General features: G+C 47.0%; 1 protein-coding gene across 1 annotated transcript in view; it reads right to left on the bottom strand.

Annotated features, from left to right (window-relative positions):
* LOC119109803 (DNA-binding protein RFX2) overlaps nucleotides 1–21,895 on the bottom strand; it is a 49,341-nt gene that overhangs the window by 23,106 nt on the left and 4,340 nt on the right. The window contains exons 3-5 of the mRNA XM_037233557.1: nucleotides 6,792–6,821; nucleotides 1,911–2,064; nucleotides 398–460 (exon numbers count right to left, since the gene is read on the bottom strand). Of these exons, the coding sequence (XP_037089452.1) occupies nucleotides 398–460; nucleotides 1,911–2,064; nucleotides 6,792–6,821 (247 nt within the window). The remainder of the gene's footprint in view (nucleotides 1–397; nucleotides 461–1,910; nucleotides 2,065–6,791; nucleotides 6,822–21,895) is intronic.

The following is a 21,895-nucleotide window of genomic DNA, read 5'->3' as shown; positions in this document are numbered from 1 at the left end:
AGCACACCTGGCTAGTGCGGGAAGGCAGTGCTACACACAGCAGTCTGGCGGCGGCGGGCCGTCGGTCCTACCGCCGCGGCCGCTGCCTTCCGCCGCCACACAGCACCGGCCGCCCATCCCCGGTCGATCGGGCCCCATTCACGGCGTGAACTTCGGCGAGGATTAGCGTCAATAGCCGCTTCCTGGCACGCACGCACACCCTGCCCCTGGCCGCCCCACGCGGGCCCGGAGGCCATGACCCCCCGCCGGCCGGTGGACGGGCACGGCTCACGGTTTCGGCGCCAGACCCGCTGACCCGGCACAGTCCGGCGGCGCGGCCGTGCACGGACGTACATCGACGCGCCGCCGGCAAACACGGCGCCGCTCATTGAGCCGGCCGGCATCGACCGCCACTCACCAACAGCTGACGAGGGGTTGACCGGGGTGAGCGGCGCGAACGAGCGCGAGCCGCCGGCGTCCCCTGAGCAGAGCGGCGCGTCATGGACCGCACACACAGACAAGTACCCGACGCCTCCGGCACAATCATCGGCCCACTACAGCACGGCAGCCGGCTACCGTCCCAATACAGAGCCGATCATAGGCACGAGACTGGCAGCGGGTTCCTGAGACCCGCACATGCCGGACACGGCCGGATCCGGCGCACAACGGGAGGAGCCTATCCCAGGTTGACAACAGGGCGTAATGAATGGCTCGTGTCATCGGGCAGCGGATTATCGTGAACGTAGTGCAATGCCAAGCGAGCACATAGTTCAATTCACAGCAAGGCACGGATCGTCGCGCTGCATGGAGCACTGAAAGCTATTGACATAACTCACCCTGCACTGATTCCTACGGCAAACCACGACAATTCTAGCACGCAACATCTGACTGGATTACAGACGGTATGGCTATGAACGTCAAACAAGGCTCGGTATAACTCCTGACCATCTTCCCATTTGAAGAATACAATTTTTGTCATGCAAACAACACGATGCCTTCAAATCTCCATAATCACAGCTAGTGAGCGCAGTTGAACAATCAACAATGCATCATTTGGGATTAGTTCCCATGTTACCAATGCGAGCTAGCCCGTCCTTGGCCCATTCCAACAATGTATGTACTCTCACTCACCTATATCCTTTCCATTAAGCTTTTGTATTGCCTTTAGCTTCGCACTATTCCACACGCAAGACACGCTGCACGGACCCATTTGCTCATAGCGGGTTTGGGATCATGTATCCAGATAACATCAGCCGATTCCAACTAAATCTGGCTACGCTGTACCTTACATTGTCCCACAACAATCAGTTCCCAGCGATCGAGGTGCTGTTCCTATATTTAATGAAGCATATGCCATGCAAATCGAAATAAGGTAAAATGGAACGACTCATTCGGCGGATGTTTCGTCTTCACAAAGCGACGTTTCAGACGGATCGGGTCTGCCCACATATTTTGAGCTTTATTTCATCCCTAGCGGTACAGATATATTCCAAAGCTTCTTTTCATCAGCAGACATATACATTATTCAGCATCAGCATATACATTACGCTCCGGACCAACGTAATGCCAACTTGAGGACGCACTAATTTACTCCCTACCCGTGGGAACTATATTGAAACCAAAACTTAACACGGAAAAGCAAAACGCAACTTTCCTCCCACGGAACTAAAAATGTTTTCGGAAGTCATTTGCATTCTGATATCTGACATCGCAAAAACGTAGTGAATGTGAGATCGGGTATCGTTGAACAATCAAGAAAGATATATATATATATATATATATATATATATATATATACAAGCTCACACATAAGCATTCCTCATTTCATTCTCACCGTTTGCAAACAAACAAAGCAATAACGATGACACCGGCCTCAAACAGCACCCGAACGCGGCACACCCAGGGCTTGAAGCCGTGCGGCCGCGCCGTACCTGTAACGGTGATGTAGGGCGCAGCCACGAGCGTGGTGGTGACGACGGCCGGGCTGTCGGCACCGCTACTGGCGCTGCTCGGCCGCTCGGCGCTGCTCGAGCCCAGCTGCGCGTTCACGTCGGCTGGCGGCGGCTGCAGCGCACGCGGCCCCACCTGGTCCGGCACCGACACACTCACGCTCGGTACGACAGAGGCTGCAGGGGGCGGTGGAGTGGTGACTCGGGAGGTGAGAAGGACGCGCGATCCCTCTTGGTCCGACACCGACACGCTCACGCTCGGTACGACAGAGGCGGGAGGGGGCGGTGGAGTGGTGACTCAGGAGGTGAGAAGGACGCGCGATCCCTACTGGTCCGACACTGGCACACGCATGGTCGATGCGACACAGGCGGGAGGGGAGGTGGGGTGGTGACTCGGAAAGTGAGAGGCACACGCGATCCCTCCTGGTCCGACACTGGCACACTCATGGTCGGTGCGACAGAGGCGGGGTGGGGGGGGGGGGGGGGGGGACTGGCAGTGGGAGTGGTCATGGGGGTATGGACAGAAGTTGACGGTGCATGGCTGGCATGTGATGAAATTCCCCACACACAGCGACGTTCGGAAAACTGTTAGTGAAGTTTTTCACAGACCTAAGCATGCCTGGAAACATGGTCAGCACGATGTTGATAAGCACATTTGTCCCTTGGTTTTTGGGGGGACTGCCGGACATGCCAGGTGAAGGCTGTATTCCAAAGTTACTGACACAATATATCCAGGCAAGTGGGCTGCAAGACAGTGCTGCATTAAAAATGTCCATGTAGCTCTAATGACTGATGAACAAATTAATCAAATAGCATGCAACAGTTTTCTCAACACACAGCAGCCCCATGCAAACAACATTGACTTCGCAAGCATATGAGGTGCAAGCTATGCTCCGAGTCCGCGAAAAGATTGTCGCAATGTTAGCATGTCATTGGATAACTATGTAATACCAATCACGCTTGCATTTTCATAGTGGGCACTGACATGCTGCAACCTGACTTCTGGGGCAATGAGCAGTCAGGCACATATATATATATATATATATATATATATATATATATATATATATATATATATATATACATATGCTTGATTAAAAATAACTGCTGACTCAGCAGTAACGAGCTTTTTGATGCATCGTTCTAGCTTCCGGGCCTTTGACTTTGCGTCATCGCTTAGATTAAAGATGGTTCGCACAAAATTACTCATATATTCATCACTCCTTCCATTCTAACGTTTCGAGATCTTATCTCATCTTCGGAGAAGACTAAATTGCACAAGAAATAAGTTTTGAGTTTTAAAGGATGAAAAAATTGTGCACTACTGTTGGAAATGAAAACTATGAAAATGCAATTTTTTCATCCTTTAAAACTCAAAACTTATTTCTTGTGCAATTTAGTCTTCTCCGAAGATGAGATAAGATCTCGAAACGTTAGAATGGAAGGAGTGATGAATATATGAGTAATTTTGTGCGAACCATCTTTAATCTAAGCGATGACGCAAAGTCAAAGGCCCGGAAGCTAGAACGATGCATCAAAAAGCTCCTTAATGCTGAGCCAGCAGTTGTTTTTAATCAAACATGTATCAAAGAAAGAATTCTGCCAAAATATTCCAACATATATATATATATGTATATACATATATTTAATATCATGAGCAACTGCCACATGCTGGGAAATGATCATTCCAGAACTCAATTTTAAATAAACAAATCTTCAGACACATGTAGTGGGTGCAGTGCAGCAGTTTCAGCACCATGAAGAATAATGTCATGCCAGGACTTGCAAAAGTTCTTATTCTAAGGAATTGCTTGAGAATGGATAAGTCCAAAATCAGCATGGTTGGTATCAAGGGAACTCTAACCACCAATGATGGTTGTTGTGTTTGCTATTGGGAGAGCTGCAGTATATAGTACAGTTCACATACAGAACATTATTTATTTTGCCATCATTTTTCTCTAACACTGCAGGAAGTGAGGAAGCCTTTGGAAAGCCATCCCTGTGTCTTCAGTAAGCAGGATGGATGGCTAATGGCCTAAAACTTTAAGTGTGAATCTCAGCAAAAGCAAACTGCCTGCATGAACACACAAGGGAGCCAGTGTGCAGCTGTCTGGAGATGGTCAACCTGGCATAGGACAGCTGTTGTGCCATGACAATGTATGGCACAACAATATTCCTCCAAGATCCTGCCAGGCAAAAGACTGGAACATAAATAATCCACAGAAGTGGGGCAGTACTGCCTTGGAGAACAATCAACAGATCTGCTTAGCATGACCCTGGGTCTAATGTGACAGATCAGTGCTGGACAACAACTGTTTAACTTTTTATAGCTGAATTCATATCAACCATGTTCATGTGACAAAAAAACTAGTCCTTCATTTTCAAAAACATGTCATTTTCAATAGCCAACAGCAAGTGATACCCTGCAGCACTTATTCTGTCTAATGCGGTGTCAAATGAAAGCTTAAACGCCACTGAAAGCATATTTGTATGACAACTTAATGGAACATCAAACTGGTACAATTGTGCTGGTATTTCTTTGATCAAGGCAATACAAGCATATTTTCTCATGTACTTACAAAAGCTTGCTGCTACTTATGATTAGAATATTATAGCCACATCTTTATATGCACTTCCAAAAGATTCAGAGACAAAAAAACCTAATTGTTTAATAATGGAAGAATCAAACAGCAAAGAAGGATGCAGAATTCATCACAGCATGTATAATGACTTACACTTTGTGCAAATATAACAAAGTAGGTAGTGTATCACATGTGATACTGAATATTGTAAACCTTTCAACCCATCAACAGCTTAACAGGTTATGATTGATGGCAATTATATTCATTTAACTATTTTGAGACCAACTGAAATCTACAAATACCTTTGTCAGTGGGGTTTGTTTTGCACTCACTTCCACTACTTTGCAACATAACACATGACTTAGAAAGCTGCTTTAATCAATTAAGATTTGCACCAATTTTGTGGAGGCTTTCTGCTCTGAGCAACAAGTACTACAGTATCCAAAGCAAATGATAAAATCAGGTCTTGCAAATTAAAATAGGTGCACTTAGCTCTTGTCTTTACTGAAGCACATTAAAAAGCTGTGAACACTGACTGTGCATGCACATGAATCAACATGGTAAAAATTACCTTGATATGAGCAGTTGGAGTAATACTGATTTGATCAGAGGAGGATGCAGTCTGCATTGCCAATGCAGTTTTCTATCATTACATCATATAAGTTGCACCAAACACTGCAAGAGGCAATATAATCAAAGCACTTTTTCCAATCAATCTGCCAAAACCCCCTGAAATATTATTCATAAACAACTATAGGCATCATCTTATTGAAACAGATCTAAGGGCATGCATTTGAACCTAAGAGCTGATGCCCCAGACATTACTAAAGAAATCAACAGTGGTGCGGTTAAGGGGCAAGTACCGCTTAATAGTATCATTAATGCATTACAAGCATGATGTTGCCTGACACACTTTACTAACCAGGGGAAATGCTACCAGTGACTGTCATGTGGGAAGAGGAAGATGTAATTCCCATCCAAAGAGATGGGCTAGAATCTGACCTAAAGATCACACCAAGGCTCCAGGAAATAATCAGGCTGATTAACCTAAAAATACAGACCAAGACTCCAATTAAAGGAGAAAATGCAGCTCATTGCTTTAAAACAGGGATAATATTTGTCTGCTGCATAGCAGTAACATGTAACCCACCTACAATTCAATCAAATGCATCTGACCACACCATGTTTGTAATTCATTCATAATAAAATCAGTTACCATTGGTCTTGTAATTACACCAAAGGTGCTCCAAATCTTGCTTAAATCCTTAAAACCTCCAACTGAAGGAACAAGGGGAACAGGGTTGCTACTTATCATAACCAATGCACAAACAAGGGTTTAAAATGGCAAAGATAGGTGGTATAAGCTACATGACAGACACCATAAAAAGAATATATAGTAGCCAGGTCTGTGATAAGAATGTTAGCTTCCACCTGATTCAAATGACTTTCAACAATATAGGAGTGCTACAAGACCATGAAGTAATTCCAGCCATACTTAAACAACTTCTAACTGGCTATTCAGTAAAGAGCTATAGTCAATGTTGATTATAAGTGGTATGGGCCAGGAGCAATAGTTCCTTTTTCACTATCATCCTATCAAGCATCTATGCTCCTACTTGCAGGATGTCCTACTAGCAAAATCAATGGGTCCTGATATCATGAGGCTCAAAATATGAGGTGGCCCTGGAGTGCCTTGTTTTACATCAAAGAACACCATAATGCAGTATGTGAATAAAGATGAGGATTTCCCAAATGACCACTCTCAAGCAGGGGTACATGAGCTTTCCCAATGCCAAAACCTATGTAGGTTAATTTCCTGCACTTACCACACACCCAGTTTTACCTTGTAAGGAAACCCCAATGGGAAACTGAGCAATATGTGAATGTCAGCTTCAGCAATGCTCATAAAAGCTCCTAATAACCACTGGCAAATCAACTGGTCCACTTGCCACCAATGCTCTCAATGGACATAACAGAAACTTCCCATGCATGTGTATTTACAACTGAAACTGCATCACTGCTGTCAGGAGATTAGACTGTCAATTTTTAAGGAAAATTATACTAACAAGCTATCGATTTTCCGCCAGGCTGGGTTTTTGACGGTACACACACATTCTTGGGCGGTCATCAACCAAGGCACCCAATGGATCAATCAAGTAAACTCGAATCGACAAGCTACATACCTACCTACCAAATGTACGCATGTCACAACGCAAACAACTCGGAAGCACGTGCTACGGCAGAATATATTTGCCTAGGCAACCAACCCATGGTAACTCACCTCGTTTGTTGACAAATGCCTGCTTGGTAGCTATGGAGATGGCTTCTGTTGCCAGGCGACGGGAAGATATTCGAAATATCAAACCGGTATAAAAGGATAATGAAGTGGTCGAGCGTAATCAAATTAATCTTATAGATGTCCCTTGCACTCTTTTTAATCATTCAAACGCACAAATATGTATTTTCAAGCAATTTTCCCGGTACTACTTTTGTAAACACGGCATTCCGTACCCCTCCGCAGTAGTCTTCATTTTCAGCCCATAGATGGCAGGCAAAAATCAATACCTACGGTAGATGCATAATCCTTTTAATGCAAACGCACCTGGCGTCCCAGCTGGTGTTGGGAGCAAAAACAAGTAAATCTGAGTGTTTTTTCATTACCTTTATTATCGCAAATGTTCACCCCTGGCCACTGAGAAATGCCTGCTGCATGCACACGAGTGCAACCAGCTACCACCGTACGCAGAGGCGGCGCCACGGTTTTCAGCTGGGGGCAGGATCTCCCAGGGGGCCCATGAAAATATGGGGCCTCCTCATTAGAACTCTTCTGGACAATGTTGTATTGAAATGAGAGACACCGGAGCACATGTTGCTTATCAAATTAGTGTGCTAAGAGAATCATTATATTACATTAAATTAATACGTTACCACTACATTTTGCGTCAGCCGACGTTCCACGCCAGCCCGTCACGATGAAATTCGAAGACACACCCAGTGGCAGTGCAGCAGCAGGGGGGGGGGAGGAATCGCTGCCCCCCCCCCCTTCCCCATTACTGCAGGCAAGGGAGGCAGCGCACAGTTCCCCTTCTCCAATTTTGTGGAGGTCACTTTTTCCAAAAATACAGGCATGTAGCTACTCGGGGACTGCCCAAATTCAGATCAGCTAGGCCCAACAACTGAGCTAGAGGGTAATAAATAAAGCTCAGAAGACTTTTTTCATCACGAGCTCGTTTTCCGGACCATGGAACCAGCCTTAAGAATAAGGTAGCCATGTGTTAAATCAGAAGGCCCGATGTTGTGCTTTGGAGGCACCAATTTGTTTGCCCGGGGGAGGAGAGGGGAAGGGGGCATTACAAACTAGGAGGCCCGCTAGTTCCGGGTTAGAAAGCGCCTTCCATGTTCATGGTCAGCATCCTCCACTTCTAGAACAGCAAGCCCTTTTCATACATCAGATGGCCGCGTTTCCGAATCAGGATGTCATGTTTTGGGATAACGAGTGTAATGCGACGCCGTAGGTCACCAAAGCTTATCTGTATTTTAGCACCTCCTCACGCTCCACATCAACTCCTTGCAGCGACTGCCAACCGCGGGGGCCGCGAGCCGGGGCCGACCCGCCAGCCCGACACCCGCCACCGTGGTGGAGGCGCGCCCCCGCCGCACCCCCGCCCCAGCAGGGGCGCAGGACCACAAACACCCCACCCTGATCCTAATGATCAACAAGTACACAATCGTACGGGCCTCCGCTCTCGTCCGCTCCGACGCGGCAACACTCGCTCGTCACCGTCGCCTGTCCCACCGGCACCATCAGCAGCAGCCGCACCGGCACTATCATCAGCATTAGTAGCATACCAAAAGTGATCAGCATCAGCAACCTCTCCGGCTACAGGCATCCTCACGAACAAACTATCATTGTCACCCGCGCCCCCGTCACCGGCTTCGCCTGTCTCAGCAGCACTATCGCCCCTACGACGCAAATTTCGTACATACCACGGTACGCCGTCATTTACCACCACTTGGTCTGAAATAATGCCTGACCCCACTTCTGGCTGTGACGTCTCCTTACGCCGCGTCCCCCGACGACGAACCCAGACAGTATCTCCAGCAGTATACCGATCGGTGTCATACGGTTCACGCGGCTCAACGATCGCCGGCTGATCAGCAGCGAGACGCACACAATCCCGCACAAGGTACACATAGTCAGCGGCCGCCGGCGCACTGGCCCGCAGTCTCAACGTCACGCGGCGTCACATTCGACAGGTGCACCGCCTCGGCGACAGAGCACTGCTTCCTGGCGGCAATGACCTTGACAGTGCGATGATTTCGATCAACAATGCCATTGCCGCCGGGCTCATGCACGGCTCGGAACCGCAGGCGAATACTCAATCGTGCCGCGAATGCCTGGAACTGCCTGCAGCGAAAGACGGTGTCACTGTCGCACAACAATTCCACAGGGGCACCTCTCTCCAGGAAAATCTGTTCCAGCAGGTCAACAGCACAGCTCTCTGAGAGTGCTACCTCTACTGAGAGGTAGCACTGCCCCCGAAAGTGAGTCACGCCGATCGCCAGCCGTGACCACACATCCTGCACGTCCAGCGATCCGGGTGACCAAGTCACCGGCGCTGGGTCGATAGAGCGACAGGTGTCGCAGCGATTCACCACACTCCTTACCTGTGACCGCGTCACTGTCGACGAACCGTCGCGCCGAGCATAAAACTGCGTCCGTCCGATCCCTGGATGACCGGCACGAGCGTGGATGTCAGCGATCGCCATCTCAAGGCCGGCACGGCCGTCTGTCGCCTGCTCGGTGGAACCGTCTGTGGATCCTATGCCGACTCCTTGACCATCGGTAGTCATCCGATCTGCTACGACCGCACAGCCTCCGACCGGCGTCGAATGCTCAAAGGTCGAATCGTCACGCAACCAGTCTCTCGGCACACGGCTCAGCACGTCGGCACGATTCTCGGTACTACGCACCAGCGAGACAGATAATTATGTCCAGCTCACTTACAAGTTGCTGAATGACACCGACCCGGCGCCGAATCAGCAGCTCTCTATGAGCTTTGGTGCGCAGACGGGCTCTCTGCCGGGAACCGTTCATATTGTCCAAGGTACAGAATGTCCGTTACGTTCCATGAGCGGACATGACTACTAGTGGCGCCGCGGCCGACCCTGGTGGCAGGATATTGAACTAGTGTGTTTACCGCAGTGTTGCTGTCTCAGAAGTAAAATTTTGTGTTTGCGCGTACGCCGTGTGCCATGGAGTCATAAATCATCATTTGCTAGTCCATATTTTGGTGTAGAATTTAATTCTTTACATGATGGTATTAAAAATAGTTGTTAAGCTTTGAGCATGTCGTCGCCAAAGTAATTAAATCAGAGCAATGTCAAGGGGGTTGCCACGTGTAAACTCAATTGCCGCGCGAAGCGCCCGCGCGGAACATTCAAATAACGCAGCACCAGGTCGTTAAAATATCATATCATTTCATTGCTAGGGCGGATAATGATAGACAATTTAATTCCCCGTTTGATGGTGTTACACATCTCCTGGTGTGATTTAGTGTGTCGTCGCGAATTTCAGTTAAACTAATGGATATCACGGATGTCACCTGCGCGCAGGACGTCCGTGATGTGGCGTGCGCGTATTCTGTCCTTGTCAGTGACAGGACAGTCGTGCGCAGGTCGACGCTTGTCTACAAGTTTTAACATTCATGCATAAATGCAGAAATGTATATGCGTGAATGGTTTTATGCATAAACATGAAAACGGTCAGGTGCAAATGTGTTTGCGCATAAACGTATGCATTAATGTGAGCTGCTTCACTACAAGGATAACGGGGCCCTGGTATCAGCAGCTGATTCAGCAGAACCAGAGAATGTGAAAATTAAAATATGTTCGGCATAGTCACTGCACTTTGCTGCCCCGCCCCCCCCCCCCCTCCCCCCCTTTGCACAACGTGTCCGAATCTGGTCACGGCGCCGCGTCTGTCCGCGCAGAAAATTGAAGGCCTTATTTCATCAATATGACGCTTAGAATATAGCAAGTGTAACTCAGCACAACCGTAGAATCAACAGACATAGCAAAAATCCAGGTTCTGAACGAAAACCAGTAAAAATAACGAGGTTTCTTTATTGCACACAAATTTGAAGGCCAACCATAACAGATGGCGGCGGTGCCGCCGATACCACGACGACCCGCCTACACGCGAGGGCGACACCACGGCTTCGGTGGCTGTCCAGCCCGGTCGCACCATCTTCCATGCGGCTGGGTCACTGGCCGCGTCTCCGTAGAGGCAGCGCTTCCTCGCAGCGTTCTAGCAAGTCTGCCTGCGATGTACAGCCGCCACGGCACACTCATGCATTGGACGCGCCCTTCTTTGACCCACAGAGCAGGTGATTCAGGACCCTTGCTCGCCTCAAAAGGATCTGCTTTGGGGCCTGTTTGAAGTTTGCTGCACTGAAGTATGTTGAGGTCACGAAATGATTTAGTTTAAATTCATTTTGTTGTTCAAAGGTACCTAGGCGACCCACACGTGAATTAATTTCATGACAGTGGTGGCCAAGAATACGGAGATAGGGCGTAAGGGCTCCAGTTCTGCGCTTACGCCACATGGTCACTACCAGCTCATACCCATGTTCTCTCTCCTTTTCTTTCATCACATCACCCTCCATCACATACTCCTTGTCCTTTCTCATCTTCCCCACCCTTACAGTGCACTCAGAAGGCACTACTTTATTGGTATCTCCCACTGCACTAACACAACGCACATGCCATCCTTGCTGGTGTGTCTCACTGTTATTTAGGATAGTGTCCACACTTTTGCCCACAAAATAATGAAGGTCTTTAAACAGAACTGGCACACTGACAGTACACCTTGCTTTTTGCCAAACAGGAAAACAGAGAGCCTTGAAGATTTTGGTGTTTAAAGACTGGGCAACAAGAGCAAGAGATGATTTGATAACTGTATTCTGAGGTGTCCCATAGAACTTCTGGGTGCTGATACTCTTCATCTGAAAAGGATGGAAAATGGTTCAGGAAAAAACAAGCATTAAATGAACATCACTCAGTCACTCTGTACCACATGAGCTGTGAGATGAAAATGGTAGTCATGTTTAAGGTCATGCAGGAGAGCAACTGAAATGCAGTGGAACATGCAATTGACTTGGCATTATGCTCTGTCCAGTACATCATTGAAAAGAATGAAGTTAATAAAATTGAAGGAATTAAGAAATGAATAGTGTTTGTCATCAAAATCCAACAGAGTGAAAACTGGAAATGTCACAACACATGGTGATACTTTTGCCATGATACACATGATACCTGATTTTAATTGTCTTTAAAAAAACTGGCAGTTCCCATGGATAATCAAACACCAACATAGGTTTGTGTACTGGCCAGAAGCAATGTAGCATTCGGTTGGGTTGGGAAATGCAAGCCTGACACAAGGCTCAGAAGCATGATCATTACAAGGACATTCAGTGGGCAATACTCCCTCAAAAGAGACCAACTTCATCCTACTGCAATGCAGCATTCAGCAAAATGTCAACATACATTGTACAGTGGTACCAAAGGTGCTCAAATGAATAAGGCCTTGTCAAACAGCTGAATGAGGTCAACAATGCAGTCAGCAAAAGGCATCCGCTGAATGGCATGGAGGTAAGATCAATGTGCAGACTGTTTGGTGTATGGGTGTGCCAGCATAGCCCAGACCACGCTGGGCTGAAGATCCTGATGTTTTGTTTGCATATGATCACCATCACAGCATTATGATTTCTTCAGTATTTCTATCAGACTTACTTCCCGCATGGCGAGGTCAGAATTCTGAGGGTTTTTATAGGTGCTGATACCATGGGAAACTTGTGCTAGAAACCTCAGGCTGCATAGTATTGATACTTTTGTCAAACCTGTTAAAAACACTTCCATGCAGTATGCAAAATTATAATTCATGAACATTCGTTGCTTATTGGAGGCTATTAACAAGAACAGGCAACAGCTGAATCCCAGTCATTGCTCCTGCATATAAGTGTGCTGCTTCTGAAGCCAGAAGTCAGGTTCAAAAGGATTCAGATGTGTAGACCCTAGAATAATGTACAAGATCAATTTAGTTTTAGATGTGGGCATGACCAGAAAGTGCTGGAATGTAGATTGTTGCCATGCGTATTGGTATTATGATCAGGTGCTGAATGTTGCAAATCAGACATTGCTAGCCTTTATGGTGTAAGCAAATGGAACACTCTCAATGTATGCACATGTTCGTTAATGCAGGCATACAGATATGCTGTTAGGTGTGAGATCCAATTGATGCTTAAAAGAAATTCTCAATTTGGTTTTGTTCGCAAAGATCTTGGTTCATCAAACTAACTGATCTAACCTCATGCAATTCCACGGTAAGTAAACCATGTTTTCACCCGTGAAAAAAAATGACGAGGAAGATTGGATGATGCATCAGGGTATCGAAGCAGCATTCACGTGTGACACAATACGCACCTTTCACCCATCTTCGCCAGACACGTCCTTCCTTGCTGCTGAAAAACCATGTCCACACCTCCAACGCGCGAAGCCGGAGCGGCGGCAACGTTATACAGGACGCACAAAGCACCCGCCGTTTCAGCGCCAATTATTAGCAACGTCTGTCGCAGGCGCGCCATACTCGTATAAAATGCTAGGAATATATAAACGTCTTGATAATTATTTTCTTTCCTTATGCGCCCCAATGTCCGCAGGTATACAGCGTTTGAACCGTAACGCCAAAGGTACAGAATGTCCAAGGCACAGAATGTCCAAAGTTCATAATGTCCAAGGTACACAATGCCCAAGATGAGAAATAACCTCCAAAATGGTGCAGGGTGAAGGGACCCGTTTCATAATGTCCAATGTACAGAATGTCCAAGGCACAGAATGTCCAAAGCACAGAATGTCCAAGGTACGTATTGTCCAAGGAACAGAATGTCCAAGAGCCAGAGCTTCCAAAATAGTTCTTGGAGCGGCCGCCAGGGTGTGAGAAATCGCCCTTATTGGTAGGCAGCGTTGCTCTGCCCAGCGTCGGCCGAGCGCATACAGTCGACGCCAGTGCGAACACTACAAGCATGCAGTCGAGGGGTAGCATAGCAACGGATTTATTTCCCACACTGGTGCAGAGATGGTGCCGGATGCTGTTGGTCGGCAAGGCCGCGCTCGACTTGCAAGTGATCGTTGAGTACGAGACGAGTACCGTGGAGTGGGGCGTTGGACACGCGCGGAGCTGCTGTGAAAGCGTCGCAGCGTTGCCCTTAGCTGGCGTGGAACTTGTTCTGTGCCTGACAGGGGACGTGTTTGCTGTTTGGTCATGGCGTTATGCAACTAGAACCTCTTGTTGCAACTGCTTTTTATTTTTAGCGACTGCTGTCACGTTTTCACCAGAATTAGCCTACAGCGTCCAAAGGAGTAACCCTTGCAAGAAAGGGCAAAGTATGGGTATCAATGTTTTATGCTTCCTATCGGGTTAATAGCCTGTTTCTGATCATTTAGCACTGGGATTAGGTCAAAGGTGTAACATATTACAAAGCACGCTGCATTACAAATCATGGGACATGGTTTATTGAATAGCCATTTGTGGTAAAGATACTACACATGATACCATTTAGAGCAATTAACTGGTGCATCAACAGATTGGTGGAGACTTTTCATTGATGTGGATTCCCCACATAAATTTATTGGGTCTGTCAGGGGCGGCGCCAGGAGATATAAGCTGAGGAAAGGCTTTTCCAGAGGGCTGCCTTAACAACATGGGGTCTCCTTTCAGAGGGTGGTGGGAGGTTTCCAGGCCTGGTCCTTTTGAAGCGGGCACCGAGACATGTGACATGTGAGTCCCCATAGAACTGGATCATGCATTAATATTCATGTGAATCAATATCGACAAGAAAAAAAAACAGAATAGGGGAGTACGTAAATGCTGAACTGTGTTGAAGTCTAGTTTTAGTGCGTGAACGTGACAACGATCAAGTCGTGAACTAGTAGCCCTGAATGGGGGCCAAACGCATAAAAATACGTTAAAATTTTCAAAACATGGCTGTCAAAACTGGCCCGTGGCTACGCAAAGATTCTATGCCAATATTTCCAAAATATTATGACAAATCAACAGTTCCAGGTAGTACACGTGGTCATCTGTGAATAAGTTAACGCATAACGCGACTCAAAAGGACTGCGAATGATCGTAACTGTTGCAAATCTATGCGGATCCTGACAAGAAAAGTATTAAAACAATCAAGCATGCAAGCTTCTATATCCTAATGCAAGGCACACGGCACTATGATACGGCTTGCACGAGACATCAATGGCTAGGCGGAAGGTTTCGATGGACTGTATCACAGCTCAGAAGGCAATTCGCTACGAGAAATCAGTGTAAAAATCAATTAGCAGACAAGTATTGCTGAACGTGCCTTACCTGAACAACAGCGCTAACAATCAGTATTTGGCGATGGTGCTTGCGAGTTTATCCTCTGACAACGTTTAACGACACGCGGAGATTCATATATCCTTGGTCTGCATTGTCTTATGCCGTTGCCGAAATGTGCACCTTAAAGTTTAAGTATGTTATAATGTGTGCCATTGGTGCATGTATGTCGACTACTTCCTCCCCTAATTGTGAGCGTACGCTCTCCGTAGATATGTGTCCCCAGGTGTTCCTTAAACAAGCCTGAGCGCCATGCATTATTCTTCTCACATACAATTTCACTGGAAAAAGATTACAAGACATTTTGTGTACATCCTGTGCGTACAGAACCATATACCATGTATTGTGTATTCTGCTCTATGCTGTGCATTTTACTTTCGGTCCATTGAGACCATCGGTGTGGGAACGGGGGGCCGGGGTACCATGGACCCCCCCCCCCACACTTTTCAAGGTGGGAGTTTGCAATGTTAACTGCCCCCCCCCCCTCCACTTTTCAGATTAAGGTTGCATTTGACTTACTTTTTCACAACATAGAACATGCATGCCGATTTACACCTAGTTCACCAGACATCGCCCTTAAGATGCGTCATCTTTTTCGCTCGCTCATTGGCCATCGCTTAGTGTTACAGCCGCAAGGCCGGCGCCGCACTGGATGGAGACTGCAACGCCACGCGTCGAGGCTTGTGTTGCTATGACTTGGGAGCGCGCATGTTTAAGACCATATTACGTAGTTTTCTTATCAGTTATCAGTTATGACAGGATCTTAGGCATATTAAGACGAACGTGTGTTAGCCATGTTAATGCAAATTAGGAACCCCATTTCATCTACAATCTACGATCAGGGAGAACTCGATATCTCTGAAGAACACAGAAAAATACGGAATTAGAGTCTATGCGACTATTATTGGACTATCTGCGGTGATGAGGGATGTTGGTGCGTCAATGAGGGTTACTGTGCTGATCCTGGGCTACCTGCGCGGGTCAGAAGGCCTCCCGTATCAGGGATGGGAACAATGTGGCATGATATATCCTTCTAATGGCCTCCGGATCGACCAGGCTATCCCACCCCGTGTCGCCAGAATGATAGCCGGAAGAAACTTTGCGATAGAACGGAATGAACCTTCAGCCCTTGACCAGAAACGGCAATGTACCCCTGGTGTCCTACTCAAGAGGCCCTTACCCGGAAGGAAATAAGGAGTCTCATTATTGTTGAGTTGAGTGGGATTTCATTATTGTTGAATAGGGTGGGTCGAAATGAGCTTAAAACGAGCAAGTTCATGCCATCTTTGTCTGAGAAGGTTCATTTTTTCAGAATGTACTAGTGAAGCAAATTACATCAAAAGGCTTGAGCATACCCCCCCCCCCCCCCCCCCCGCAACCTCGAGAACAAGGACAAGGATGATCTGGGTTGCAGCTTCCGTAAAACCAAAAAGTTTCGGGCACTGCAAGTGCCAGTAGACGGCGGGCGCCGTGTTAATCTGTCTTCTGGATAGATAAATACTTGCAACAACACGAAAAATAGAGATCCCACCTTCACTCTTCCAGTTCAATCACCGGATTCCAGCCCCACTTCATGGTGCTTTCAGGGCAAATTCGTTCTTTTCATCAGTCAAACAATTGCACCCGTGAAATATGCGCTCAATACTTTTACTTTACTTTACAACTTTTAGAATACTTTTTCAGGAGCGCCGCCATTTTCGTCCACCCGTTGACCACAGCTTAGCATCAGCTGCTAGGCCGACGTTGCGCAGCCTATGGAAGCTGCAACACTTGGTGTCGAGGCTTGTGTTTCTAAGCTTTTGGAGTGCGCATGCTCAAAATTACGTCACATAACTTGTATTAATAGTCGATTACAGTGTTAAAAGGCAATCATTTCAGAAGCGTCATCATTTCCGTCCACCGGAGGGCCACGGTTGAAAGTTAGCCACTGGGCTAATATATATATATATATATATATATATATATATATATATATATATATATATATATATATATATATATATATAATAGAATGCTACGCAAAGAATGAAGGCTGCAACGCCTGGTGCCGAGGTTTTTGTTGCTAAGATTTGCGAGCGCGCATGTCAAAAGAGCATGTGACATAAATTATATCACTAATAGGCTCTAACTGAATGGTGCACATTTCCAGGCGAACATGGCCTGGCCATGTTAATACACATTGTTGACCACTCAATCTGCAAATTTTCATCTTCAAATTTGGATCAAACACATCGATCTACAATCTACCTTCGCGATGTCCTAAATGTCTGTAGAACCAAGCTGAAAATTCTGACAAGGCTTCTGAATTATATCGGCTTAGAAAGAGTCAGCTAAACCATTGTAGACTAAGAGCGCCGGTGATTTATTCCATGCAGTCGTTCAAAGGTTGATTTCTGCAGTTTACTGACCTCAAAATACAAACAGAATTCAGCTCGCGGTAGCTCCTGGTTTCTGTGCGGGTTACAATGTAAAAATAACAATAAAACGAAGAAAACCGTGTCCCTTGTTAACCAGTAAGCTATATCCGAGGATTTGGGAGGATCACCATAAGATGGGCTTTTGTCAACCATGTGTTCCCCTTGGCAACGCCCTGGCTACGCCCCTGCTGACACACAAAAGCAGATCAAGCTGCGTACGTTGCATGATGGACAATGAAGTGTCCATTGGGCCAATCCATGCCTAAGGCACACAGTTCCCCGGAGGCTATTTTTCTGCGACGGTATGGTATAAGGGAAGGTTATTTAGAAAAAATGCTGTTGCAGGTGTCCAACACATGTTTCACCATGTAGTAGCGCTGATCCAAGAGTATGCAACAAAGTAGCCATATGATCAGCTCGCAGTCAGTCATGCGGGGGGCATCCGGGCCAGGGCAGTGACCACCGACGGCGGACAGGAGCAGGGCCCAGATAAGGAACATATGGCAGTTGGGCCTTGTGGCTTGGTTCTTAAAAGCAGTGTTAGCCATCAATCCACTTTCAAAATTCTTACTGGCCTATGTCCAGGCCTTAGTTTGGCATTTACACTGTGGAGGCAGATACCTCCTCAATGACCCAAAATGCCTACCCGCTCGCGCAATTCCGCTTCCCCAGGAGGGACAATGTTAAAATGGATGAATTATCTCGGGGAGCTGGATGGCCTTATTTACCAAATGACAGATGGGTCGAATATGCAAGATTGTGCACTAGTGAGAAACAGCTCTAGATGCATATCTAGTGTGGCAGCCATGACATTTGAATAAAGAGCGATGACAACCTCCATCTCTACTCCCTCCCGCCGGTCATCGGGCTCGCTTTCCAGGAAAAGTTGCTGAAGTTCACCCTGAGCTTGGCCCCCCACCTTTTGAAACGTTCCTACGCCTTTGGCTGAGGCATATATGACAAGGTTGATGAAGTTTTTATGACAGTCCTTTTTCTTTCGATTTCGTCAAAGAAGCCTGGCATGAGCTAGTTCCATGAACCGCAACGCGCGAGTGTCATCTGCGTGTCGCATGTGCGACCATGGTCTTGCATGTCATATAACTGGAAGAAAAGATGAACCCAGACAAAGCATAGATAATGAAGTCTAGCAGGATGATGGTTTAGATACTATCAGTGCGCGCAAAAAAAAAACACTAAACGTGACAAAGAATGCAACAACTTGTAGGAATACTCCGTTTACAGAATGAATAGGGCCGGTATAGCGAGCATAACCGAGGAAAACTTGATAGCATATCATTCTTCGGTATCGCACTGAGTGCTTCCTGACTGTTTCCAAGAACCATCTCACATATTTGACAATAGCCTGGTGCTCTTCGCAGACTCAGCGAACGACTTGAACGTATAGCTACATGCAATGGCCGTGCACCTCCCCTAGCTCTAGTATTTGTTTCCATTTATCTCTCTTTCGAAATGGGGGTTAAATCAAGGCTGTACACCAGGTAAATTGACAAAATTTGTTACGTCAGAGCCTAGGAGACTGACTGGTTAGATTTCTTTGCTAAACTTAGGAGCGCTATGCCAACATGTTTGCCATTTCGGTACAGAGCGCTCAATAAAGTTGATTGCTTCCTCAACACCTTATTTGTAGTACTGCTAGATGGGACCTAAACAATAGCAATACGCTCCAATCCCATAGCGCCCCGATTATACTACACTTCGCGTCGGCACGCCCATGACTAAACAACAACCAGCCATGAAATCTCAAATATTAAGAGCGTTGCGCGTTTCTTCTGGCTTTCAGTCGTGTGAGCATAATGTGTTTGAACTTAAATTAAATGGAAATTGCTCCTCGTTTTCCATGACATTATATACCCGTTGAACGGGTGTCCAGTGCCGCTTGTGTTGCGCCTCCTCGATGTAATTCCTCATCACGTCCAAAAAGAAGCCGTAAAAAGGTGAAATAAACGCTTTCTTCGTATGTGGAGCACGTCTTCATATATGACGTAATGTGAGAACAGGGATATACCGCGCTACCACTGCACAGTGGAATGACTGCACACAGAGGCGGGTCCAGTATGTTGTGAAGGGGGGGGGGGACACGCAACAGTGTGGTGCCCCCTAGAGTTTGGGGTTTCCTCCAAACAAATTCTGCCATTAAATTTTAAGATAAAAGGGATATGTACATTACATCCATAGTTTTAAAGCCAAAGTAGTGCTAGCTTTTAGCTTTTTTTGCTCTTTTTAGCCCTCGTTTTCTAAGGGCTGCGCAGCATAACATGGGTTCCAATACTTAAATGATTTATTTTATACATAAAGGTGCCTTTATATACATCCATATACATATATACATTTTATATGTATATATGTAATAATAAATACGGAACCCACGCAAACAATATGCACGACCCTAAGGTAGCATCACTAGCAGTCCTCATCCTCATTTCATTCTAATTAAGCGCTCCAGGAAACCCTAGTGTTCCGTTGGGGGTAAAAGTTCCTCACGTCTGGCATGGTTGCGAGAAAATCATGACAGGTAAACACCTTCAGTATACCTAATGTCGAATTAAGTAATCGTATCGCGTGCGTAGTTTGATAGATGTAGCATTGCACAAGAAACGCTAGTCGTAAGGAAGGCATTTTAACGCCAGGAGACAAGTATGCATATATTTAAATTGTTACCCGCAATCGTCAACTTCGTTCGAGGCAAGTAAGCATGCCTCATCTTGGGACGTCACATAAGCAGCGTTTTCCATGTGAAGTACATCTAGAAATGATGCTTTAGTCATTATCTTGAACACCTTGACCTAATTATTGGTACTGGTCATCTATGACTTCAAATTTAGCCGTCTATGTTTCGATCAGCTTTCCGCACGGGCTGGATATGGGGTGTTTCTATAATACCGTATTGAAGAATATTCACCCTCATTCAGCGATATTCACTACTGACCACGATACGTTTTTGATGTTAGCGTGCTATTGCTGAAAACCCATCCCATAGCAACCACAATGCTAGTATGTGATGCCGAAAGCAATTATTAACTCGAACTTATTTGTTATTTGAAATTGTCTGAACTTATTAACCCGAACATATGATGTCTGCATTATACTGACAATCCAGCCGTCAAGATCGACACCCAGAACTGCCCACTGCTGGTGTCGATTTCGACAATTATATTTTCGGGCATAGCGCGGCTATAATTCCATTTCATATTCCGCCTGCTTTCAATGTTTTTTAGCAGCCCAAAATGCAGGGAAACCTTACCGGGCTCAGCTTTGACAATCAGCGACTAATGCTCGGCGCGGCGCCTCCAGCCGGCTCCATTGCGTCGTGGAGCGGACATGGATCTGTTGCTAAGCTAGTGGTCCGGCCGCCCAGCCTCACGCGCGTGGTCTTCGTAATGGAGTCGACTGTATGCGCGCGGCCGGCGCTGGGCGGGGCAACGCTGCCTGCCAATAACGGCGATCATCCATACCTTGGCGGCCGCTGTGGGAACTAGTTTGGAAGCTTTGGTCTTTGGACATTCTGTACCTTGGACAATACGTACATTGGACATTCAGTACTTTGGACATTCTGTACCTTGGACATTCTGTACATTGGGCATTAATAAACGGTCCCCTTCCACTCTGCGCCATTTTGGAAGCTATTTCTCATCTTAGACATTGTGTAGCTTGGACATTATGAACTTTGGACATTCTGTACCTTGGACATTCTGTACTTTGGACATTCTGTACCTTTGGACATTCTGAACCTTGGAAAGTATGATACGGACCCGCTCTGCCACTTAGGGCGTCATCTATCCAGCGGTGAACAGTTGCTGAGTCTGTTCGGAGATCGACGACCTGCATGTGCCACGCAATGGCCGGATTAATTCCTCGCAGTGCCGCGTCTAGTTCTGCCATGTTGATGTGCGTGCAGTCGTCCTTCCGCAGCCAGCACCCCTCCTCAATGACATAACCCTCGGGAGTGGTCAGCATAACTCCTGCTGCCACTGAGCTGGCATCTGTCCAAACCACGGCACGGTCACCTCGCACGCCCCAGGTGCCGCGTGCCGGGTCATCCTGGGTCAGCCGGGTCGCGACATGGCTCAGTTGTTCTCGCAGTGTTTCATCATCTGTTCTGTCGTTCCAGCCATGCGTGACGGCGTTCACACGACGCTCCAGCCACGCTGTGGCGGGGCGGAGCCAGCCGCATACCGGCAGGTGAGCCACCAAGCGGCCGCACCAGGAAAATACTGCACGGCGCGTCAGTACTGTCGGCGGTGGGCCGACCGGGTTGTCGCGCTTCCACAGCATTCTTCCCTGCTCCCGTGAGACATGCAGGCCAAGCAGGCGACCACCAGCCGCTGCTCGCTCAGGCGGCTTACTTTGCAGCCCGTAATTTGCCAGGTGGGCCACGACGTCATCAGCGCTCATGATGTCTTCGTTCACCAGGATGTCGTCCACGTAGGCCAGAGCGGCCCGCTCCACGTCTGGGTTTTGTTCAAGAAATGTTCGGACCACTGCCCTCATCACCAGAGGGGCCTCGTTCAGCCCAAAGCC

The sequence above is a fragment of the Pollicipes pollicipes genome, unplaced genomic scaffold, assembly GCF_011947565.3.
Source record: "Pollicipes pollicipes isolate AB1234 unplaced genomic scaffold, Ppol_2.1 Scaffold_7231;HRSCAF=8579_pilon_pilon_pilon, whole genome shotgun sequence".
NCBI classification, from domain to species: Eukaryota; Metazoa; Arthropoda; class Thecostraca; order Pollicipedomorpha; family Pollicipedidae; genus Pollicipes; species Pollicipes pollicipes.
This window is presented reverse-complemented; position numbering and strand designations above follow the sequence as displayed.